This window comes from Pseudophryne corroboree, chromosome 5 (genome assembly GCF_028390025.1).
Source record: "Pseudophryne corroboree isolate aPseCor3 chromosome 5, aPseCor3.hap2, whole genome shotgun sequence".
In the NCBI taxonomy this organism is placed as follows: Eukaryota; Metazoa; Chordata; class Amphibia; order Anura; family Myobatrachidae; genus Pseudophryne; species Pseudophryne corroboree.
The window spans coordinates 452,247,670-452,274,573 of NC_086448.1; the positions used below are offsets into that span (position 1 = coordinate 452,247,670).

Genomic DNA, 26,904 nt, shown 5'->3' on the forward strand with positions numbered 1-26,904 from the left:
AATGCCTGTCTGCAAAGAGCATTGAACAATTTTTGTAAAGACAGGACCAATTATATCCATACAACCGATTAGAAGCTTGGTTGAGGCTGGGTCCAGATCACAGGTGGTGGGATGCAAAATCCGAGCAATTTCAGCAGTGTCCTTTACATCAACTGGGTCAAAGCTGGTCCATGAAGGCAGGTAGCTTATATTGGCAGACTTTGTAGTTTGGCACTCCTTTGATGGCACTGTGGAGATTCCAGCCCGGATGGTGGATATTTTATCTGCAAAGAAGTTTGCAAACTCGTTGCATCTTGCCTGGGAGAGGGTCTCATCAGTCTGCAGGCATGCTGGCTTGCAAAGCATCTCCACTGTGCGGAAAAGTTGAGCTGGCCTATTGTTTGCTGCTGTGATCTCATTTGACAGGAACTGTGCTTTCTTACGAGTGATTGTCGATTGATATTCTTCGTTATGCTTTATTAGTTTTATTTTGTCATCCACTAGGTTAGTCTTCCTCCATCGTCTTTCCAGTCTACGCCCCCTTTTCTTGAGCTCACTAACACTGTTGTCGAACCATGGAGCTTGACGTTGTGGTTTACGAGGTCTTAAACGCACAGGGGCGATAATATCAATTGCAGCCATAACATCCCTATTATAATAACGGACTAGGGAAAAGGGATCTTCACAGGCACCCAGTATAGCAGAGAGATCCAGATTTGCTGCAAGAGCCTGGGGAGTCATACCCCTCCTTGGACGATACCTGGTCAACTCCACGGGCAGAGATCTTATTTGAGGGGTTGCAACTGAGAACCAGAGGGAGTAGTGGTCTGACCAGATGACTGGGTTTATTTTTAGGTCAGTGACTTCTAATCCAATCTGAAAGACAAGGTCGAGGGTGTGACCACTTTTATGTGTGGCAGAGGGAACGACCTGTGTGAAGCCCAGACCATTCATTGTGCACAGGAGGTCTTGGCCAAGGCATGAGAGCTCATCATCCACCCATGCATTGAAATCCCCGAGGATGAGCCATCTTTGATGTTCCAGAACCAGGCCAGCAACAGTGTCTGCAATTTCTTGTAGAAATATCTTTCCATCTCCTATACCTTTTGTACCTGTTGACCTTTTGACCTGCCTAGCTTTTTCCTGTTGACCTATTGACCCTGTCGACCTAATGCCTGTCGACCATATGGTGTCAAACTGTTGACTGCTTATCAAGATAGCGTCTCTCCATAGTGAGGAACCCACTATCCGCAGGCCAGTGGTGCAAAGCAAACAGACTTGAACTTGCAAATGCATTTCTGATCTGCAGTAACACTGTGATTTAAACTTCTAGATTAGTTCTCCAAAAAATAGTGTGCTATGGCTGAGGGAGCTGCACCCCAAAAAAGAACTTTTTTGTTGTAAAAAGTAATTGAAATTTTATTTTATTTTTTTGCTGTTTTTCCAAAGAAGATTTTTCCTTTCATAAAGATTTAAGTTATATTGTATTTGTTCAAGTGTGTGTTATTTTCCAGGAAGGGATGGTCTAATACTGTACATAGTGGAGGTGGGGTCTGTGTACCTGGAAACTGTACCCCAAAAATAAATAAGCACGGTCACAGAGAAAAATGTATCTTTTTTGCTGTTGTTAACAAAAATCTCCAGTTTTTTTAACTGCATGGATAAGGTAATAGTCCCTCCTTTCCCTATCTAATTGTGCGTTCACTTAGTGTGGTGGCTCTTAAGTTCAGCAACAGTAGCTTTATTCCTGTTCTGGTGTAAAAATACTTCTTCAACATCTACTTTTAAAGGAGGTCAAGGAGGTATAAGGTGTAAGAAAGGGCACTCCAAATCCAAACAATGTTTGACAATCTATAAGAAAACATCACCTCTTACTATGAATGGAAATGTTACTGCTGGAAGAACATAAAATTGCTAACATGTCATGCACCACATGCAGTGGTGAGGAAAGGTTTAAACCATGGATTTTATTTGCAAGTTGTGGCCCTGCTACTGCTGTTTCTTTCATGCATTATTGCAAAAGCCAGGGCCAGACACAGTCAGACACCTTCTGTAACCTCGCATGCACCACCGTTTCACTGTAAGTTAACTGTTTTAGAGTTTACCTTTAAAACAGACACATTTGTGCACAATACCCCCCCCTTCCTCCTACTAAGGATGAAGAACAAAATGTGTGTTAACAAACTTCAGAGAGAATCTAGCTGTTATGTGTGAGTCTGACATTTCTGGTTCTGCCACTGTAATCCTAGAGAAGCCTCCTTCCAGCATTCCAGCATTTCTGAACCCTGAATTTAGCAAATGTGAAGATGGGTGGTAATAATACAGTACGGGGTGCCAGCCGATCTCAGACTTTTTTTTTTAAACAGGCAATCACTTACAGGGCATGGTTTTGCCTTGTAAGTGTTTGACCGTTTAAAAAAAGTCAGAGATCGTCTGGCATTCCGCACCTCTCTGGCAAACTCCATTACATCCCGTCAGTAGAAACTGATGATGCAACTTTCGAAATTGTAAATGTGTAAGAGGATGAGGTGTGTTGCTGGCACTAATGAGGAGAGTGATGATAATGATGATTGTGTTGGACAAGAAGAAGTTGGTAAAATTCAGGAGGATAAGTCAGCCAATAGTGGTAGCACTTCATGCCAGCTAGTATAAGCACATTCATGTGTAAATATTTCCCCCCAAATCCTTTGTCAAGGCATCTGTGGCAATTGCAGTGCAAAAGTATGTAAAGGAAGGGACTTTAACAATTTAAGCACTTCCGCACTGTTATGTCATTGCAGTGAGTTAATTCAAGTTGTTTATCAAGCGGAATCGAGTATGGTAGACACCACAGTGGATCACAGAAGCCATGATGATAGCCATTAGGGTCCGGATTCAAATAGCCACAGTAATTAATCACAGGCTAATACAATGGCTGGGGCTATGCAGTTGTAGCCCGTGGCAGCCCGCAAGCTACACTTAACGCAGATTTCTGTTTAAGCCTGAGGAAGTATTGAACTTAAATCTACGGATGGAGCCATTACTGCGGGTGCCATGAACTTGTTAACCCATAGATCTGGGCACTTATCCTAGAATCTATGGGTAAATGAACTTTAGCTACAGATTTACCATGCAAAGAAATGGGTTTATAATTAAATAGCTCTGGGTTTAAAAATCAGAGGCTACTAGCACATTTATCTGCAAGGTAATATTCACAGCTAATTGAATCCGGCCCTAGGTATTCCTCAAGTATCCTCCATGAATGCATTGGGTTTAAGCAGATTAGTTGGTCATGTATCCATGCTACCAAATTCCATCTCAATTCTATTTTTCCAGAACAGCAATTCCTCACGTGCACCAGGAAATTAAACAAAGTTATTCTTTGCCTAGAAAATGCCATTGTCCCAGCTGTCCTCTTAACTACAGATATGTTGACAAGAAGTTCTTGTAAAACTAAAGACTACATGACTGTTTCATCCCACTGGGTGGGTATATTACCTTTAGCAACAGTGCAGTATCTAATATGCAATGCCAACATATTCACAGGCAGGTTACTATCTGTATCACAGGCTTCACTAAAAAGCATAACAGTGCCAATTTGTTAGAACTACTCAGGGATGTGATAACAAAATTGCTTACTCTGCGGAGACTCTACTTGGATTTATAATGTCTGATAATGCAAGTGATGTTTATGAGCATTAAAACTGGGTGATTTTCAACATGTACCATGTTTTGCACACACAATAAACTTGGTTGTTCAGAATTTCTTAAATAAGGGACAGGCGGAAGATGCTGCCTGTAGCCCAGGAAATTTCTGAGCTTTTTCAACATTCAGCAACTGAATGTAAAACATTGAAACAGCTGCAAGTGAATATTAATTTGCCATGCTACCAACTAATTCATGAAGTAGAAACCAGGAGGAATACTCCCTTTTTATGCTTTAGCAGCAACAAGCCATCAGATAGCGAGATGGGGGATGTTAACCTACTGCAGCACACTTTACAATGCTCTTGGCTTTATGCAGGCTACTGAAACCATTTAAAATTGTAACCCATGAGATGAATTTAGATACTTCCAGTTTGAGTCAGGTCATGCCTTTAATTAAACTACCGGAAAATAAACTAGAAAAGCGGAAGGAGTAGATAAAACTGAGCAATTCCACTAAGTATGTTGGACTTGTTGATAAAGTTCTTTGTTCACTTCACCAGGACCCAAGGGTTTGCAACATTGTGTAATTGGATCAGTACATTTTGGCAACCATGCTTGATCCTAGGTTTAAGTCCCCATGTAATTTATTTTTTTCTGACAAAATAATCTTAAGATGCAAAGAGCTCCCTGCAAGAAAATTGTCAGTGGTTCCAAGAGAACCACTGATGAGGTAACTCAATACACCAGACAGAAACAATATCAAATTTGGTAAGGCTTAAAACAAATGTCCATATTGACACCTCTATCATGACTCAAGCTGACACAGCAAGCATCAATAGAATTGTGGAGGATAATGTACAAGTAAGCATTTCAACCAGTCCCTTTGAATACTGGAAAGTAAAAAAATACAGTTTGGATCCCCTTGTACAACCTAGCTATGGTGTACTTAAGCTGCCCATCTTCTAGCCTGGAATCAGAAAGAGTGTTTAGCACTGATGGGAACCTTCTGTCTATCAGCTTAGGAGGCTACTTCTAAAAAAGAAAATATGAAATAAACTGTGTGAAGAACTCCTTTGTCACCAATTACAAACAGAGACTGTAACAGTAGATTCCAATGGAATGAACTTATATGGTGTGATGATGATGATGATGATGATATATGATATTCAGTGATACATATTCAGTAATGAGTGTGATGATAAGGATGATGACATGATGACAGCCTCAACTGTGAGGAGGGCTACCCAGGGCTGTCTTAACAGTAGTGTATTCCAATGGGCAAAGCAATGAACTGGGACCCCTACCCATCCTCCAGTGGTAGGGGTGGGGGGTGCTAGCAGTTGAAGCTTTGATGTCCTATGGATGGTAGGGGCTATTCTATCTTCCACCCAGCATGTAGGATCTGGAGCAATACTTCTGCTAATTACTTCTTTACTGCACAGATGGAGGGAGATAGAGTGAGAGAACACGAAACTGTAGAAGGGGGCTGAATGAAGGGGCCTAAGTACATAATAGGGGGTGTTTTATATGCAGGGGAGGAGTGGATAGTGGAGTGGGCTTAACATTCATCATTTTCCCAAGGACAATTCCATTATGAACCAGTTTTCGATATGGGCTTTGACAAGATTGTGTGTGTGTGTGTTTAAGAGGCAGCATTTATATTACTGTGCTTACTGGAGGTTTTAGCCCAAATCAAAATTATATTAATATAAAGCAAAATTCTGGCCACATGAAGACATGGTTACAAGTCTCCATACCATTTTTACCAATATGCAATTAAGTTGAATAGCGATGGTGAAAGTATGAATATTTGTAAACTATTATGGAAAATTAAGAATTTAGCGGATTACCTCAGCCAAGCCAAATTTATGGAAATACCAATAGTTGCCTTCTGGTAAATGATTATGAAGAGGACAGTTTGTCGAAGTTGCAAATTTCAGCTACGTATCACTTGTTTGTTATTAACTGCCATCCTGTCTGACACCACTGTGCCTCTATGTTTTATGGATGTGCTAGATTCTTTTAAACTGCCATGAGTTTGTGCAATTGCTATGTCGCTTAGTTTAGTCAGCTCGCTACAGCCTTTGGCCAATATTGGTGACAACAATATTGTAAGCTATAATGTGATCAAAATTGACTGGAAATTAATGTTAGTAATAATTTAGGAACAAAAACATGTCCAAATTACATGAACTTACCTGTTTTTATATATTTTTTAAAGAAATCCAGCTCCAAAACAAAAACATTTGAAAGTGGTTTAGCCAAAACCAAAACACAATGAATATGAAGAACCAAACCCAAAACCATAATGCAGGGGTCTCTAGTAACAACTGCTTGGCATTACAGTAATTATTTTTGTTTTTGAAAAATACATTTAATTGGTTTTAAGCATGGCGGTTTACGTCACTTTAAAGTTTACACCTCAGTATGATTCCGCCAAATTAGAGTGTTTTCAGGTTTTGCAAGGGAGTATCTTATTGACTGTTAAAGCAAATAGCATGTCTAAAACATTTTTTTTACTTAAGCAGTAAAATAAGATTTCATGATTGGTTCCTATTATTTATTAATTACTTTCTGATGTTCCCCACTCTCGTGATTATTTTAAGATATAGATGAAGGTAGTGCTTTGTTTTCAATGAAAAAAGGATACATTTAATCAAAAGGTGCCAATACTAGGGGTCTATGTACTAAGCCTTAGAGAATGATAAAGTGGACAGAAATAAAGTACCAGCCAATCATCTCCCAACTGTCATGTTACAGGCTGTGTTTGAAAATAAATGACAGTTAGGAGCTGATTGCTGGTACTTTATCTCCATCCACTTTATCTCTCTCCAAGGCTTAGTACATAGACCCCTAAATTACCTAAAATACAAAATTATTAAAATAGTAAATTACTAATACCTAAAATAAATAAATTGATTTAAAGATTTTATAGTAGCTTCCACACTCTAAATAATTCTTCAGCCACTTCTTTTTATAATTTCTGAAATGATTTCACTGATTTCTTTTTGTTTCTGGAATTAGTTCAAAATTGTGCAGGTAAAATGCCAGCACGGCGTACCACTGATTACCACCAGAACAAAATCACTGTTTGAAGGTAAATCAAGTAATTTTGTTTCAAATACAAAACATAATTGTTTAGATTAATAATTGTGGACCTAAAAAGAAAATTAGTTAGACTCTATTGTGGGGTGTTTTTATTTTTTGGGGGTGGACAAAGGAGTGATGATGAATAAAAAGATTAAGGAAATTACATTTGTTTTAGTGAAACAAGAAGCAACGTGTTCATCTACACAGAAATGGATGAATTACAAATTAAATATGGTTTGACCAGCAAGTCTCATTGTTTTATTAACCGTATTCACACTGCAGACTGGACTCAGGTTATTGCTGGGTCATCCCTTTATCGGTACTTGGAAATGACATCATCTCCAAGTGCTGTTGGTCTGGCTCTCTACTACTATTAGCATGTCCTGGGTCGGATAGTCCATTTAACATCAGGCCAGGACCTGGTTTGCCCCAGCAATATCCCATATAAGCAGCTTGATTTGAAAGGGGTTACAATTTCTGGAAAGTAATGTTGACTTTACTATATATAGCCTGGCTACTTTCTCCTTTGTGTACAGTAACAGCAATACTAATAATTAACACACACATGCTTTATTTCTGTAGACCATTTTAAGGTAATATCCAGCATCCACTAACAAAAGGAAAATGTAACACGAAAATGAAAAGCATTAAATGTAATATACTTATCTAATTCAATTCCAATCCTCACTTTTCAATTCAACTACTTTCCAGCTCATTGTTTACAAAAGTTATTAAAGTTTATAATTTAAAATGTTCTAGTGCTAAAATGTACAGTACATTACTTTATATAAGATAAATTATAGCTACAAATTATAATGTCTGCTTTTAGTTATCTCAGTACTAAAAGTTAATTTATCTGAAATAAGTAGTTCAGGGGAAGAACTTTGTCCTAAGTGGAGTATTCATTTTGTGAAGTCTTATCATATACACTGCACGAAGTGGAACTTTCCACAAAGGGCTGATAATATAGAACTTATGTTTTATATATTAAGCTAACATATAACATAAAACTGCACCAAAACCTCTGCCCATATTTCATGCTACATTTATCTGGTACATGATTGCTTGCGTCTGTGGTGGCAGAACAGGAGCTTCCACATGCAAGTGATGTGAACACTGTAAAGTTCCAAATATGTTTAATGTGCCTTTTAGGAGGTGTGCAGTATCTTTTGCAGAGCTAGTATTTTTGTTTATTATGATGGCTTTCACACCAGTCTTTGTTACAAGAAAAAAAAAAAACAGAATATGCGTGTGAATCTATAAGCAGTACTCTTAGAGTCTGCATTCTCTTAGGAATACATAACCGTCGACGGGATGCCGGCTGTCAATATCCCAACAGCGGCATCCCGCCTGCCAGAATGCCGGCAGCGGGGTGAGTGATAAGAGTTGCTGCACTCGCCAAAGGATCTAGTCCCACTCTATGGGTATCGTGGACACGCACGAGTGGGAATAGCACTGGTGCGCTGGGATTCCGGTTGTTGGTATTGTTGGCTGTCAGGATTTTGGCGTCGGTATCCTGAACGCCGGGATCCCGACAGCCGGCATTTTAACGGCAACCCTTCTCTTACTCTCAGGACAGAAATATAAAAAGCATGGAGTCCTTTCAGTAAAGTGTAAACCAAAACCAGTCCGAGCAGGTACTAGTCATAGTACAATGGGGACATTTCCTGTCTCAATGTGAATCAGCACCTGCCTGGTCAGCTGAAGGCTGGAGCTTCTTTGGGATGGAAGGCCCACAAAAAAATGAGCACCCCATCCCAAAGACTCCCAGACCTGCAGTGAAGAGTAGTGGGACTTTTCCTAGCACACATTTCCTGTGGGTGGGTACCACATCATTCTAGTATAGTGGGAATAGGGCAACTACAATATACTTTTATATATATATATATATATATATAGTAAATAAAAAGCAGATTTTTAGAAATAATATGTTTTAGTTCAATTATTTATAACAATAAAGTATACAGCAGTCTTCATTATCATTGTGTTGTGCTATAAGTCGTTTTTTCTTGTTTTGCTCATTTGTTTATGTACTTTGCAGTGCATAACCCTTGTGGCACTTTAAATAAATAAATAATAATAATAATAATAATAATAATAATAATCAACTTCTTCCCAGTGCCATTCAAACAGCTTGTTAATAATGATGCTCAGAACGCATATGTACATTCTGTACACTCAATACTGTACACATCGTTAGTAATTTAAACAAGGTAGCTTTCAATATGTGATGAAATGTATTATACTTTGTTTCCAGAAGGCCTTTAGTATAGCATATAACTTAATATTTCCTAGAATGGTTTTCTAAAAAGCTCATGCTTTATTTATACCAAGAAGCCTTTTTTGACAGGTGAGAATGTAATACTATATGGTGTATTGTATTTTGAAACTGTTTGCTTAGTATCCAATAAGATTTGTGTACATTAAAGGTACATATGATTAGGTGAGCTAATGGAGGTGTAATTAGCATAAGACTATAGGACTGCAAATGTGGATAGAAAAGATCAAAACAAGTTTTGGATTTCATCAAATGAAATACTTCACACACACATGGCTTGTAATGTATCCCATGGTGTTTGGACCTCAGTTGTACCAATACATGCACTATGGATAAAAATTCTCCACTAGAATCCCTATCGGATTTAATTAAATTGATTGGCAAAAGCTTTACAATCTTGTCCGTGATATCATACTTTCCTTAGGGAAGACACACACTTTAAAATGCTTCTATGCTACAGCATGGGGGTGCATATAATCTGGGGGGAAAGGGCCATAATTACATTTCCACCTTTAGTACATCAACATTTGTTGTCATTACTCCTGCTAAGTAGTGTTATGCATTATGATGCAATGTAATTACAATAACAATCCAGGAGCTATGGTAAATAGAGTATTAGTGGATGTGGTTATTACTAATGTTAAGCTAGTAAGACAGGGCAGAGACAAATCTGTCTACATAGTATCAGCACTGTGGCTTCTAAGAGCCTGTGATCTTTTCAAATGAGTCATTCACTAATTATTACACCGGTGCTTTTAGGAGATTTGGAAAACAAGCACAGCACTGTGGGGACTAATGAGGACAATGTGAAAAAAGCCCTGGTATACGGACTGCATGTTTATAGCTAAGCACGATGTTCTCTTCATCCCACACTACATTCTCACTCATTTTCCTACATCTAACTGATGCCCAATATAGCAAGTAAATTAAATAATTTCATATAAACCTTAGCTTTAGAGTTAATACTGAGAAGTACTTTGATTATTTCCATTAGTTAATCACATCCCACTCAGCTTTAACAATGAATTAAATGTTTTACATTACATGCAGTGATATTTAATTGTACAATTATTGCTGGCTTTTTTTGCTTGCGGTAAGGTCTATGATTTCTTTTAACCTTTATAGGTGGTATTAAGGTTTTTACACCTATTTTGAATTACATCTGCTTGACATTTTTTTTATTTTATTATTTATTTGAAATTATATTTAATGGGTTTAAAATGTTTTCACACTTTAAATGTACAGCCTTACATCCCCTGTATAATTTTACAGTGATGTCTATGGGTGGACACTTGAGAGCAATCATTCTGATTTGTTATATGTTACGTGTTTGTGCTTTTTGCCTCTTTTGTCCACCTGTATGCACCACCTTTTGGCCCTCGCCCCCGCATTCAACCCCTTCTACTATGTTTCTTCTTTACTCCATTTGCACTGACATACTCCTATCAGTGCCTCCGCCCCATAACCATCCATGAAGGTTACTAATTTAATTACATGGTGCACAACCTTGATGTGAGACGGCACTTCTGTATGTTAATGTATATGTTTTTATATTGTTTTTGTGCTGTTATTTATAACATTGCCTATTTAATTTAAGATCAAACATACTTACTGTTCATTAGTGGAGTATTGCCCCACCTTACTTGGCCTTACCTCACATCCACTAGCCTGAAGTTGGTGATTCAAACTATCCATTATTCCCTGTATTATCTTAAACTGAGAGCTACAGAGTAATAACTAAAGCATTAAATTCCCTTTCTCATATATCTTCGCAAATTAAGTTTACTGATTTGTCACATTTTCTCTGTCAGTGCTTTTTGCCTATTTTGTCTACCTTCTGTATTTTCACTACCATTTGCTCTTCATTCATGCCTGCAACCATTCCTCATGACAATGTTACTTATTAACTTCACTTGCACCAACATGTTTCTATTGCTTTCAGTTACCATTTTGGGCCCACAAATGTTATTGTCCTTTTCCATACAGTAGTTCATTTGGGAAGATAGCATCAGTTCTTACCACTTCCCCTAAAGTTTTGTACCCACCTGCAGACATATGTGCTGACCCAGCATGTAGCCTCCCTCCCCAAGGACAGCAATTCAGACCTTGGGTCTTTATGCCAATTGGCATAAATTAGTCCCCCTGCCTTCTTGTTCTGCTTCTGACCTCACTTCATTTGATAGAGGACATCCATACCTACATTTTGACATGGTTATACTGTAGGTGACTAACCTGCTTCTTCTTTTCCAGCCTCTCTTCTGTTCATCAAGCATGGGTCTTAGGATACTATCATCCAACTTGAAGGAATAGCCCTCAGAAATGGGGAAGGCTCAGCTACTCTTAACATGTATAAAGAAGAACTAATCTTCTGTCAGGAAACCCCTTCTTTGTACAGGACCTGCATCTGGAGCTATAGTCTAAAGCAGGGCTGGCCAACCCGGTCCTCGAGATCTACCAACAGTTCATGTTTTCCATGCCTCCTGGAGATCTGTAGAATGGTCAGTTAGGAATGAATGCAGCACATCTTAATTAGTAATGACTACACCTGTGCACCAGCTAGGTGGTCTGGAAAATGTGAACTGTTGGTAGATCTCGAGGACTGGTTTGGCCAGCCCTGATCTAAAGCATATCCAGACAACTTCCACAAATGTGACCAGAAGCATAAAAAAGAGGAGGAGCAATCATTGTAATCCTCATCTAATATTCAAATTGATTGACTCATTTCAATACAAAGAAGGTTGCTTTAAAATTCTAGTGGGCTGACTAACAATACACTATGCATTATTGTTTATGTACATTATAAAGTTCTAATCAAGCCCAACATATTTTCTTTAGCAAGCTTGATGCTTACGCTCTCAGAAAAGACAGAGAGCTCTTATAGTAATTTTAAGATTTGGACACAGTAAAATAACAATTTTGAAAAGTCTGCTCCTGGGACCGCTAGTTTTGACAAATCAGACCTTCCAATATCCAAATCACTCCTAAACCTCATGCAATTTCTCCCTGCTATGATTCCTGGATAGTTTGCATGATTCCTGGATAGTTACTGAGCCCCCCATGCATGACTAAACATATTGTCCACAGTTCAAAATCCATGCATAGATATGATCCAGCTCAGCCACAACTGATCTGGTCTGATCATGCCCCAATGTCTACTGATATTACTGGTCTAACTGACCATCCCCACCTAATGACATGTCATCTAAATTATGCACTTCTTCATAATAATGAAGAGTTGCTTAATTTAAGATTCTTATCAAAGAATACTTTCTCTTTCCTCTACACCGTAATTCAAACCTTTCTTACTAAAGTGCAGTTCTCATCACAACATTGTGTGTTTGAGCAGGGAGATTACCATTGAGAAGATAGAGGCCAATATCAAAGGACAGAAGAATGGTAAATCCATAGTTCCTGCTGACTTAATGACCACATATTTTAAGTTTCCAGACATCCTGACTTCACACTTGCACTTCATACTGTTTGTACTAAGATGCTAAAAGGTGACTCCTTACCTAGAGAAATGCTAGAAGCTAGGATAATGATGATTTACAAGTAACAAAAAGACCCAAACAATTTTATCCAGATATCAGATCTGAATTTATCTCAAAATCTACGACTATGCTAAAATCCTGGCCAAGAGTCTAAACCAAGTTCTTCTCAACTAAGTGAGCTTCATGTTGGGTTATCAGGTGAGGGATAACAGGGGGTGGATCATAAATGTATTGCACATTATAAGCTCCAGAAGATCCCCAGCCATTATTCTCTACTTTTAAGTTCTACTGCATTCATATATTAATTGTGTTATGGCCCTTTATCCCTCCACTCAACTTTTAATAGATGGCGTTTCTTCAGTTATTTATAGTAAAGCAAAGAAACCATAGCTTCTCATGTAACACAGAATCCCAACATCCAGATAGTGCTTGTCACACTCTTTGCAGACTATATGTTGCTGACACTTATTCCCAGGAACGGAAGAGGACTTCCTGATATTAAATTACAGTATAATACTTGGCTGATCATTCCTACCAGATTTCTTACTCATACTGCCCACCAGACACAACCTCCTGGCTGGGTATTAAATCTAACTTTTTATACTGGCCAGATCTGACATCCTTATGGGGTTTGCATAGAAAGTACACACCTCACCACTAAACTACTTTCAATCATAAACTTTTTCATCAACTCATTCTTAAACTCCCTACCTCAAGTCCTGCTTATTTGCACCCTTACCCCTTTCTAACACATACAGTATGTAGATACTGCCCTATGTCTAAAGGCATGATATCACAGGTGTATGGCATCCTCCTTGACTTTTCTCTCCCACTGTAAACTATTCTAAAACATAAAATAAAATCCCAAATAACTAAAAATGTGTTACATGTTTCACATTGCCAGTCCGTTTCCTCAGGGAGACATAATGTGAAGATTGGATTTTATTTTATGCATTATATTTATTCTTGTGCATTTTATGTCATTTGTTTTTATTATTTTAAACTGCGATCTCATCTAAATTGCTTTTATGGAATTTGATGCAATTTGTTGTGTGTAATACTGAGAATTGGTGTATATTTTTATAATGACATGTTGCCATGTTTTCTTAAAAGGGTACTGTGTTTTATTACCTCTATATTGATTAATTTCATAGTTTTGTCTGGACATTTCTTGTTTACCTAGCTCACTATATGTGAGTAAAAGATGTGTTCTTTAACTCTAGTGTCATAGACACTAAACCTTCCATTAGCTTACATTTTTTGTACTGGGGAACTCATAGCTCAATATATTATTATGTTACTTACACTTTAACTGAGAGACACTCATCTTTACTTTAGGAATCTTATCAGTGCCGGACAGTACGGTTTTCTTGCCTCCTATACCAAAGCCAACCAACACTTCAACACTCTTCACGTCAGTAAAGAGAGAAATAGTCAACAGGACATTACAGGTCTGTGTCAGTTCTGCAGACAATTTGGTGATGTGATATTACAGTATCGTGATCATGAAACCTTAGGAAACAAGTGAAAAAGAGAAATCTATGTCTTACCTGAAGTCAATTTATTCAACTCTAACTGTACTGTACTATCATGCCTACGGCTGCTCCGTGTGCAAGTTCTTAGTAACTAAACTTCCATATCCAAGGTCTCCTGTAAGTACTTAACTATATATCTTATGAAGAAAAGTGTGGTATACCTGGGTGGTGAATGACATTCTCTAGAGGTTGGTGCCTGGGAGTATGAGTCCATACAACCGCACAGATGGACACAGGCCATATACAGACATTATTTACAGCAGTTTGTATGTATTAACATCACTTGTGCATTATACAATTATTAATATGATAAATATTTAGGGACTATAGCCTTTTGCAACTGAAAAGTACAATTAGAGTCTACTTACACAACAGAAGACCTTTGCTGCCATATGTTCATCAAACTGGCCGATTATAATCCGTACATCATTGCCCTATTAAAACAATTTTTTAAAAATATTAGATTAGAATTTGAATTGTTACTCAAAAATGTAACAATCACATTGCTAATTGAAAAGTGACCTGCCAGAAAAAAATGGAACACTTTACTTATCAATGCAATGCATTTCTTGGTTAGGTTGGTACACAATGGAAATACAAATACAAAAATCATATTTTGGGACAACATTCTTGTTATTAGCATAACGAGTAGGCAGTTGTTGGTGTTAGGTTTTATAGATAATATAATATGCACACATTTGCTAAAAACTAGACTAATTTGCATTTTTATAGTATTATTTGCATACATTTATTTTAACACAGTAGAATAGCCAGAGAGCATTAAAAGAAGCACAAATCAGTCATGTTCTAAATTCTGACCTTATTGATCCAGACCAAGTGCTAATTCAGACCTGATCGCTAGAAAGCGTTTTTTTTCACTGCTGCGATCAGGGGGAGTGTATTTGAGCTGTGCAAGTGTGCGAACGCATGTGTAGCAGAGCTGTACAAACAGATTTTGTGCAGTCTCTGCGCAGCCCAGGACTTACTCAGCCGCTGTGATCACATCAGCCTGTCTGGGACCGGAATTGACGTCAGGAACCCTCCCTTCAAACACATGGACACACCTGCGTGTTTCCAGACACTCCCTGAAAATGGTCAGTTGATACCTACAAACGCCTTCTTCCTGTCAATCTCCTTGCTATCGCCCATGCGAATGGATCCGTCGCACAAACCCATCACTGAGCGGTGATCCACTTTGTACCTGTGCGATGCGCCTGTGCATTGCGGTGCATACGCATGTGCAGTTTGAACCTGATCGCCCGCTGTGCGAAAACGCACAGCAGCAATCAGTTCTGAATTACCCCCTAAGTTAAAATGTAAACTAATAGATAGAAAAATCCTTATGAAATTAGTGGGCAACAACTCCAGTCATAAGGCTACATTATAATATAATTATATTATAATTATATTACATTATATTATAATTATAATACATTATAATTGCAGATCTAATTTCTGGCAGGTAAGACATCAAATATTTTTTCTGTATGCTAGAATGGAATCTACCATCACTATAACATATGGAAGACGTTTTGTAACCCAGCTTCCCTTTACAGCTCCTTTCTGTGTTTATGGGGCAGTTGGTGTATTCTGCTCAATGTCAGTTCTTAATGAAAGATATTTCTACACATTAATTACACTTGTTCCAGATTAGGCAGAGCAGGATTAAGCCTTGGGGGATTTAAAACAAGGGTACCTGGTGGAAGGGAGTACTGTGTTTTGAATTGTGCATACCTCCTAACATGACTCATTCCAGGGGGGAAAATGCTCTGCTCCTAGACCTCCCTTTTAATATATGATTGGCATCACCTGTGTTGAACTATTTAATTGATAAGGACGGAATTTCAACACAGGTGATTACAATCATAAATTAAGAGTGAAATCCATTTATTCCTCTTGGAATGTGTCATGTAGGAAGGTATGGATTGTGTGTATTCAGTTTAAATCAATGGTGTATATTAGACTTGAACTAATAGTTTAATAATACATGGGTACTGATAGCTACACCTAATTGAAAGTCAACTATTTAATAAAGTTTTCTTGTAATGGAACAAAGTTAACTTAAAATACACATAGAAAAATCAAATCTATCATTTATCTTGTCCCATACAAGAATAGCAGTAGCATCTCTACTACTTACCTTACACACTGAGACAGGACTCAGGAGGATTCTATGTGTGTGTGTGTGTGTGTGTGTGTGTGTGTGTGTGTGTGACCTGATACTCCTATGTCTCTACCTGCACTACATATTGTTCTATTCACATTCTGGCTGACTGGTTCTGCTGCTGCTGCACAAGAGGGACAGCTAGTGAAGTTAGTGTGCTCCAGCCTAATAGAGGGGGACCCAGGGTACAGTTTCCCCTGCACCCTTCCCCCCTAATCTGGCTATGAGTGTAGTGTAAAAATAATAAAGTTGCTTATTTCAATCAGATTCATACATTTATAAATGTGACTGTTAGCAGAGATACTTTCCTAAGCTTTATCTGAAAAGGATGCATTTAGGTCAGGTTCCCATTGATGATGAATCAGGAATTTGTATAATTATATATAATTATTTAGGGGATGAATATATTTATACCAAGACAAATACTCCCCAGTATGCGCCTGACAGTTAAGCTTAGACAAAACCCAGGCAGGCAGTAGAGAAACCGTGTCATTTGTGTCAAAAAACATTTTTACCAGTGACGTATTTGAAGATACAGTATTTGGAAAAAAAAACTATGTAATGCCTATTCTGAATTTGTGAAAATGAAAAAAGAGTTGTGTTGTGCTAGATGTCATGTAAATAGGTAATACTTTCCTTCTGCCGTAGGATGAGACAACGTATGAATATTACGAACACCCTAAAAAGTTTCTAACAATGACCCCCTGACCTATTAGGACTCTCCAATGCTTGGTTGTTATTTTTGCCATTTCAAATTTAGAAATAGCTGAGAGTTCACAATTACCTTCATCAAAATTAAAAAATACAAATGAAAATATTTTTTTTACACAATAATGTTTAGGAAACAAGTTGCAAATGAAATGTTTGTGGAACTTGAAGTATAACTTTAATTGGACTTAATAAATATACATTTAAATAATACAGTAAGTTACATATCAACATACAGTACTCATATATTGTACTGTGATATTCTACTATTCAATGATTGTTGCTGTAAATGGCAATCATTTTTCTGTAGAAATAATTTTAAACCATGTGCAATCTGTTTGCATTGTACTGTACATTAATTTTTCCTACACATTATACATTTTAGCCTTGAAAACAAGCACATCATGTCCTTATGTTTATTGTCTTGACTAATGATGGCATGATAATTACCTTGCAAAATGAAGACAGAGAAGCTAAAAAGCTTTAGAGACAAGGCAAGGTTCCATCATTAAAATACTTTTGGAGAGAGTTAAATATTTAAAAGCATTTTACGATACAGTACCACTGTCCTCAGCTGACATTCATCTTAGCTCTCAGGAAGCATTGTATCCTTGAAGGTAACTTATTCTAAAACAAATACTTTTAATACATAAATAAACAGTGATATTTGTAAATATGTACAGGTACATGTTAAAGACATCTTCTCAGTGATATAAATTTAGTTTATAATCACTGTGGATAACAAACACAGTGTGTGTTTCTATATATATATATATATATATATATACATGCAGGTTGAGTATCCCTTATCCAAAATGCTTGGGACCAGAAGTATTTTGGATACCGGATTTTTCCGGATTTTGGGATAATTGCATACCATAATGAAATATCGTGGGGATGGGACCTAAGTTTAAGCACAGAATGCATTTATGTTTCATATACACACAGCCTGAAGGTAATTTTAGCCAATATTTTTAATAACTTTGTGCATTAAACAAGATGTGTGTATATTTACACAATTCACACAATTCATTTATGTTTCATATACACCTTATACACACAGCCTAAAGGTCATTTAATACAATATTTTTTAATAACTTTGTGTATTAAACCAAGTTTGTGTACACTGAGCCATCAGAAAACAAAGGTTTCACTATCTCACACTCACTCAAAAAATTCCGTAATTCGGAATATTTGAATATGGGATACTCAACCTGTATGTATGTATGTATATATATATATATATATATACACCCACAGAGGGAGTAATTAAATGATGCAGCGGCAATCAGCGGCTTCCAAAAAGGTAAAGTGTATTGAAGAAAATCACAACATGAATACCAACGTTTCGGGGTTGTGAACCACTTTGTCAAGGTGAGACAACTATAATAACATAGTTTTTATTGTATGGGAATCTGTAGTCTCTGTGTCCTTTTTTCTGGACAACGGGATATACTGTACAGTACCTAAAGTTAACTGGTTAGTTTATCACAGAAGATCAGCAATTAGACTTACAACAGGACATACCCCGCCCACCGCTGCCAATCTTTGTCACGCCGCACCTCCGTATAGGCCTTCCCTGGATTGATGCTGTCAAAAGGCTGGCATTGAGAATAATCCGCTTCCTTTTCTGCCCCGTCCCAAATCTGATGCTGCCCTGCTCAGTGCTGTAATTGTCGGGACGACACTCCAAGCTTTTCCCGCTGTATGCTAAATATTTAAGGTTTGCTGGGATAGCCCTAGGTATCCTTTCTTAGCTTCTTGCTCTCCTTAGAGCTCCTCTTTTGAGGTAAAATGGTAAAGATTTTTGCACAACACTTAAGGTCACTGGGAGAGCTGTCAGTACTTTTTAAACAGCAGATAAGCAGTTGCTGACTATCAAGCTCTCATTTAATGCATTTAAGAGTCAAAATATTTATCTCTCTTTTCCACCTATTGCTCTCTAAGAGGTTCAGCAATGTTTAGTTCAGGTGACAGGTTAACATCTGATAATTGAGACACTATCCTCTCCTGACTGGAAATGATTTGGTTAAGTACTTATATCTGAAATCTATACAGTAAAAAAAATGATTTTATATATATAAATATACATATATATATATATATATTGGGCCCAGACCAGGTCTTATAGGCTTCTTAGCCCAAGAAGCTGCTTCATCAGCCAGCACCTGGCTGCTGGGTTTAAAACAGAGTCTCTCCCATTAGTCAGGACTCCTGACGGCAGTTGGTGCCCAGGTGATAGATCTGCTAGGAACAGTGGGGTCCGGAAGCCTGGGGCACTAGTGTCAGGATGCCGGGGCCTGAAGGGTTCCGTAAGTAAAAGGGAGTGAGGCAGGGCCTAACCTCCCTGGTTGTTTATACTAAAGACAGTCATCTTTGTTTAATGTGTATCTTTAGATTTGAACAACCTGAGTAAAAGGTATTTGTTGTCATTGCACAAGCCTGGAGTCGGGCGCTGGTGGATTTTTTGTAGCAGAGTGCATTCTAGCAAGGCTCCTGTTACAAGTGGCGCCTGAACAGGGACCCTTCTGCTAGTCGTGTCACACGTGGCAGATGACCAAGCAGCCGCAAGGTAGCGGCACACATACCAGCGAACTCCAGACCAAGCTGAACTCATGGACATCAGTACCAGACCATGGGTGTTGTGAGTAGTGGTTAAAACCAACGCCACGGGGTAAAAATAATTATTTGTTTTGTTTAAATTTAATGTGTTTGATTATGGTGCAAAGGTTTGCATTGGCAGCAAAGAGGTTAAACAGGGTGCATGGACTGTTCTGTCTTCCCTGCTTAGCACCATTCATTGAAAGTAGCTGTGTTGATTTGCTCTAAGGGGTTGCAAGCATCTGATAATTTATAACTGAATTTCTTTTCCAAGCTTATTTTTACCTGTGCCTGCTAAATCTAGTAGAGGGAGTCTGGTGTTCCTGTTAATTAGCTCATTAAGACCAATCAAGCAAAGTTGAAACCTTTTATTAATGTGGTTCTATTTAAATAGAGAAATGTTGTGGCACTATGTGTCCCAGCAATTCCTGAGTTCTAGTTTTAAGAGCCTGAAGGGAGAAGTTGTTTATTTGTACTACCAGTGTAAGGTATTTGGGACCACTATGTACATGCTACCTTTCAGTGCTTTGCTAAAAGCTTAATCTGTGCTAAAAAAAAGGATTTTTTTCCCTTTCAATTGCAGTTTTCGAAGGTAACAGGGTGAATAAAGATTTTCAGATATACAGCATATTCTGAAGTGTCTCTTCAAATGGGTAACAAAAAGAGAATTCATGCTAAAAAAAAAGTGGTGACAGCTCTAACACCTCAGGTCAGGATGTTATGTGACCCTATTAAAGCCCCACAGTTGAAGAGTGAAGTGAAGAGTTTATTGGGGAGTAATCCAGATCTTAAGGAAGATTTTAGCATGGAACATTTTTTTTGGTGTCACATGATAAGTGGCCTTGAAAAGAATGTCCAATTAAAGGACCAGGAGCTAGAAGAGCTTAAGGAAAAATGTGATTTTCTTCAAGAGCAGGTGAACACCTTAACGCAAAAGCTGGAGGAGAAGGAATCGCTTTTGTCTGACTCTCTGACCAAATTGGGAAAGAGTAGAGAAGAGATTGTCAAGCTCTCAGGCCAGGTGTCAGAGTTGCAGAAAACATTGGCAAAGGCTAAACCCAGATCTGAAAACTTTGTAGTACATAGCCAAGGACTATTAGAGGAAATCTCCTGTGACCAGACATGATATGGGAGATCAGAGGATGAAGCAGTCACGTTAATGAAGAAAATGTTATCAAAGCTGGAAAAACTAAAGGAAGCATTAAAGTAAAACAAATGAAAGGACTTTCTGAGACTCAGGACCAATGCCTCACTCTGAAGGAAAGGGTGGGGCAAAGTTGGACCATGACCTCAGAACAATTAAAGTCAGGGCAGAGACTATGTGTTACCGGTGCTAAGAGCTTGCCCATAAAAGGTGGAATTGTCCATATAGGCCAAGACCAGTGAGGGCCGGGGTGACTACTAAGCCCAGAGTGAACTTAAAAACCTTCCCCAGTCCAGAGTTGGTTAAAGTCAGGTGTCACAAACACCCAGACAAGAATGAAGCGACTTCCACAGTAGCCAGTAAATCCGAGCCAGATAAGGGAAACATCCCTAAAGGTGGAAAGGTGAAGAGGAGGGGAAGTTTAGAGGGCAGCGGGAAGTTGTCCATTAAAACTACCACTTTGGCTACTATGCCAGAGTGGAGGGAAAGGGAAGGTGGCACAGTGGAGTCGGTGCCACCAACCTTTAATAGAAATAGATTTCAAGGCCAGTTAAAAGGGCCTCTGATGTGTACTTGGGAGAGGAAATTGGGACCCAGGTGTATGGGCCCAAGTTATGTCCCAAAGATTGGTCAGCCCAAAATAATTGGCAAATGTGAAACCTTGCCAATGTCACATGCCGCTTTTCTGAAGCAGGAAAATCTGAGGGAAAGGGTATGTCGCAGGACAGGCACTTTTCCACCTGTAAGCTACACACAGGGTCCTGGGGGTAGATGGGAAGTGTGGATGGACCGGGTTCCCATCCATTGGGCCCAGACCAGGTCTTATAGGCTTCTTAGCCCAAGAAGCTGCTTCATCAATCAACACCTGGCTGCTGGGTTTAAAGCAGAGTCTCTCCCATTAGTCAGGGTTCCTGATGGAAGTTAGTGCCCAGGTGATAGGTCTGCTAGGGACAGTGGGGTCCAGAAAACTGGGGCACTAGTGTCAGGCTGCCGGGGCCTGAAGGTTTCCTTATTAAGTAACAGGGAGTGAGGCAGGGCCTAACCTCCCTGATTGTTTATACTAAAGACAGTCATCTTTGCTTTATGTGTATCTTTGGATTTGAGCAACCTGAATAAAAGGTATTTGTTGTTATTGCACAAGCCTGGAGTCAGTCGCTGGTGGATTTTTGTAGCAGAGCACATTCTAGCAAGGCTCCTGTTACTATATATATATATATATATATATATATATATATCTAAAAGGCAAATACCACTGACTCATCACAAAATCTCCTGAACCATAAGGCTGGACTGCCTTGTCAGTGGCAGTTTTAGAGCAGTCCATTATTCAAATAGTGGAGCCACACTCAGCAATATTTGACAGTGTTTAGGGGTAGCAGTTGATGTGGCTCCACCTATTTGAATAATGGAATGCTCTGCAACTGCTACTGGCAAGGAAGTCCAGGAACAGAGCATTGTGGCCACAAGCTTTTTAATGCACCCCTATGTAAACTCAATTGTCCTAAACCTGTGTCATCTGTTCCTTAGTAATTTATCAGCCAGTGTCAGGTGACTAGTGTACCTTTAAAGCCATAAGGTATGTGGCAGGTGTACATTAAACCAAGTTGGCATATTTGCAGTTATATTATGTGTAATACAGTTGCCAGGTTTTAATTTTTAAGACTCTGTGATAGTGTAGGACCTGCATAAAGGTGGGGTACCTTGGCGATCGGTTTGCAGGCTTATGTGCATTGGCCAATTCACTAACTAAACCCCCATCATTTATCTATTGATGTTGTGAGGATAAGTGAGCTTGCTATGGTGAGTGCTGAAATTTCTGTTTTTATATATATATATATATATATATATATATCTGCAATGGGTTAGGTATGCCTGGCTGCCAGAATGCTGTTGGGTGGGAGCGCAACGAAGCCCTTTGCGGGCTCGCAAGAGGCTCAGTGGCTCGCTGCACTCGCCACATGTTCTATTCCCACTCCCACATATATACAGAACTAGCCACGCTCATCTATCATACGTGTGGCGTGTAGTGCGACAAACTAGATGCATGATGTTGGTATTCAGTCAGTGTAATGAATTGAGCTTCCAGTGGGTGTAATACTGGTGTTCGGCCACCAGGTGTTGCTTTTGAAAACCACAATTACGCATGTGTGAAATCTCTATTGTAAAGTTAAACGATGCTTATAGTTTAAGAACTACTTTTTTTTAGAGGATCTCTACAGTAAGTAGAATGTGAACACAGAAAAAGATTTACTGAGCGTCTCCAACGTACACAAAGAAAAGCACAGTTCAGAGTTCACCACAGCTCTCTAAAAGAAAAAAAATTACAATCAGCGATAGAGTTGAAACACACGGCGCTATAAAAAAATACAATTCCATGGCTCTCTTGGCAAAGTGTATCTCTGATGGTTATCATGGCGTGAGCTAGGGTTTGATTCCCACAAAGAACACACTTATATCTGTGTAAATAGTAGCATCCATGGCTTTTTTATGATTTTCCCAAACCAAGCTATGTCATGCTTCATATACAGACTCAGACATGCATACAGATTTGCAGTCAAAATTAGAAAAAAGCTGTGGATGCTACCTTTTACACAGATATACAATACAAGTGTGACTTTTTAAATGACAAAAGTCTTATCTTTATGAGACTGAGTTTACTGTACTTCTTCCTGTGCCTCCCCATTGCTTTAATAGACAGCGTCCCCCCACCCACAATCCCATCCCCTTTGAGACTTGTGATTTCACAGACTGGGTGTACTGCTTAGTAAAACACAACATGGATGATATACTACTACATTTAAATGACTAGCTCATGCTGTAAGTTACTAAACAATATGGCGCAGCAGGAACAATGATAAGCGTTGCTATCTGTATATAATCAAACCAGTCCCAAACAAATAAGCAAAAACAGTCTTTTGACCACTCCCCAGTCTCCAGGTGGCAGCTTGTAAGCAAAGTCCCATGGTTCACAGAGGTTGTGAATCTGAAAGAATAAAGACTAAAAGCATCTCCTGGTACAATATATCAGTGAGACTTTAAAATGTTATCCAAGTTTAATTCCCAATTGCACATGTACTGTTCATGCTGGTATACAATATCCTTTTGCTATATAAACCTCAATACTCCTAACGTGCATTCTCATCATAGATAGATTAGGCAGCTTCTTGCTTGGAACAGTCCAACTGGAGGTCAACCCTCTCCCAGCTCTGACTGCTGTTCATCTTGTCCCTTCCTTTGACCATACATGCACTGCTCCATCCTAAATCTCCCCCCCACCCCCCACCCCCAGGTTCTCCTGAAAGTACCCTTCATTAGGTGTGGTAATTATGTATATTGTGTTGACAAAATGTCAGCAGCGCAATGTCAGCATGGTCTGAATGCTGACATTCACACTGTCAATACTAACATCATGTTCACAATGTGATTTTACATTTAAACCACATTGTAAACCAAATCCTAACCCTAATGGCAGCCTAATCCTAACCCTAATCTAACCCTAACTCAAACCGGTTCTGATACAGAAGATAGACATTAAAAAGCTAGACAGTAATTAGGTCGACAGCCAAAAGGTCGACATCCAAAAGTTCAACAGGGCCAAAAGGTCAACAATCAAAAGGTCAACAAGGTCAAAAGGTCAACAAGGTCCAAAGGTCGACAATCAAAAGATTTACAGGGTCAAAAGGTCGACACATAAAATAACATTTTGGCTGTTGTTTTGTGTTTTTAAACATTTTTTACCTCAATTTGTTGAAACGCATCCCCTCGTGGGCTTCAGGCGCGGTGATAGTTTGTGACATGAATAGTCAATTTGATGAAATCCGTCCACTCGCAGGGGCAAATGCAGGATTTGTGAAGGGGGGTTTCCAAAGAGGGGTGGAGACAAACATAAGGGGACGGGCACTCTGTAGCCTGTCACGGTGCTTTCCAACAGTAATGTAATATGCAGTATAGAAATGGTAGCAATCATGGACTCATTGTCACTCAGAAAAGAAGCCTCACAGGTGCTCACAGGCTACTCCAATGTTTTACTTTATAATAACTATTAGAAACTAAAATGTTGGAGTAGCCTGTGGGCACCTGTGAAGCTTAATTTCTGAGTGACACAGAGTATGTATTTATATATATATATATATATATATATATGTAAATATATATATATACACACACACACACACACACACACACACACAAAATGCAATTTGGCCGGAACTCCACTTAAACGCTGTGCTACAGTACCTGGGTGCCTTCCTCTGGATCAACAAAAAGCCATACAACATGTAAGAGAGAGAGATGGGCGGCACTCCATGGATTTTAAAATAATTTAGACAACTACACAAGCTACAATATTTTCAAATCCGTGGAGTGCCACCCGTCTCTCTCTCACACACATAGATAGATAGATATACTATCTACGCACACCATGGCAGATAATTTATTGAGAATGGAAGTGGCAGCAAATCCAGAATATTTATATATATATATATATATATATATATATATGTAGTCCAAAAGAAAGATACGGCACTCCAGGACTAATATAACATGCCTAAAGGCAGCAGAAAATAAAGCTGACGGCGCAGCCTGTTATGTCAACGTTTCATTTAATTTCTTAAATTTCGTCAGGACAGTATCAAATACAAAACAAAACCGCTTACCTTAAGTACATACACCACATACAGATTAATCCACGCAGCACGTGCGGGTCCTGGACGGGGACTAGTGACGTCATGGTCAAGCGACGTGCGCCCTCCGGCGCCGTTGTCATAGTAACCCGTCTGAGTTAGCCGCACCAGTGCTGAGAGTATAAAATATATATATATATATAGAATCCGTCGTCCGGCACTCTAATGTAGTGTTGTAAAATGCTGAGGTGCCCTCCTCATGTAAAAGTGCTTCCCATCATATAACGGAGTGAATTAGGCGGCACTCAGCAGACTGAGAACAAACGTAGTTACTTTATTGGCAACAGGCCGCATGTTTCGGAGAAGACCTCTCCGTCCTCTGGCCCTGAGGACGGAGAGGTCTTCTCCGAAACATGTCGGCCTGTTGCCAATAAAGTAACTACGTTTGTTCTCAGTCTGCTCCGTTATATATATATATATATATATATATATATATTAGAGATGAGCGGGTTCGGTTCTCAGAGATGCTGTGTTGTCCTGCATTAGACCAGGGGAAGTCTCTTGTGCATCCGTCTAGTGACCAGTCAGTGGTATACACTGCTGCTATATGTCCACTGCTGACGTATAATAATAATAACAACAACAACAACAAGTCCCTCACAGTGTTGTTGTGTTGTGCTGCATTAGACCAGTGGTAGTGTCCTGGCCATCAGCCATCAGTCATTCCTGTGCCGCATATTGTGTTATATAATTCCAGAAAAATAATGGAGAACAAACATTTGGAGGATAAAATAGGGAAAGATCAAGAACCACTTCCTCCTAGTGCTGAAGCTGCTGCCACTACCCATGACATAGATGATGATATGCCATCAACGTCATCTACAAAGGCCGATGCCCATTGTGATAGTAGAGGGCATGTAAAATCCAAGAAGCCAAAGTTCAGTAAAAAGACCCCAAAAAATAAATTGAAATGGTCTGAGGAGAAACGTAAACTTGCCAATATGCCATTTACGACACGGAGTGGAAAGGAATGGCTGTGGCCCTGGCCTATGTTCATGACTATAGGTTCAGCTTCACATGACGATGGAAGCCCTCTTAACTGAGGCCTTGACAGATGTTGATGTTTGACGTGCGTCCGGTATCCGCCATTAGTGCAGTGGGATTTAGACAATTGATGTAGGTATTGTGTCCCCGGTACCAAATTCCATCTAGATTCCACTTCACTAGGCAGGCGATAGCGAGATTTTGCCATTTAGTTCCAGTGATTTGGACGTATAATTATTAATTCCAGTGATCTTGACAATTAATTCCAGTGATTTGGACGTATAATTACAGTGATTTGGACGTATAATTATTAATTACAGTGATCTTGGCAATTAATTCCAGTGATTTGGACGTATAATTCCATTTGGAATTGTTTGTGTCGCTTGGTTTAGTCATACAGCTACCTCACTGCACCTTTTCGACATCTTTGCATGAGGTGCTGTTTGGGGCCTAGTTTTTGAAAAGTGCCATCCTGTGTGACACTGCTGTATGAGTCCAGGGGTACTGCTGTATTAGTCCTGGGGTACTGCCGTATAAGTCCACCAATTGCAGATTTTTTTAAAGTGACTGGAGCGTGCTGGAGATGCTGTCAGTGGACCAAACAATTGCGTCCCACTCTCG

General features: G+C 39.0%; 1 protein-coding gene across 3 annotated transcripts in view; it reads right to left on the bottom strand.

The window, feature by feature from the left end:
• GABBR2 (gamma-aminobutyric acid type B receptor subunit 2) overlaps positions 1-26,904 on the bottom strand; it is a 1,221,295-nt gene that overhangs the window by 585,694 nt on the left and 608,697 nt on the right. For all 3 annotated transcript variants that reach the window (XM_063922929.1, XM_063922931.1, XM_063922932.1), the window contains one exon: positions 14,369-14,434. In XM_063922929.1, the coding sequence (XP_063778999.1) occupies positions 14,369-14,434 (66 nt within the window). The remainder of the gene's footprint in view (positions 1-14,368; positions 14,435-26,904) is intronic.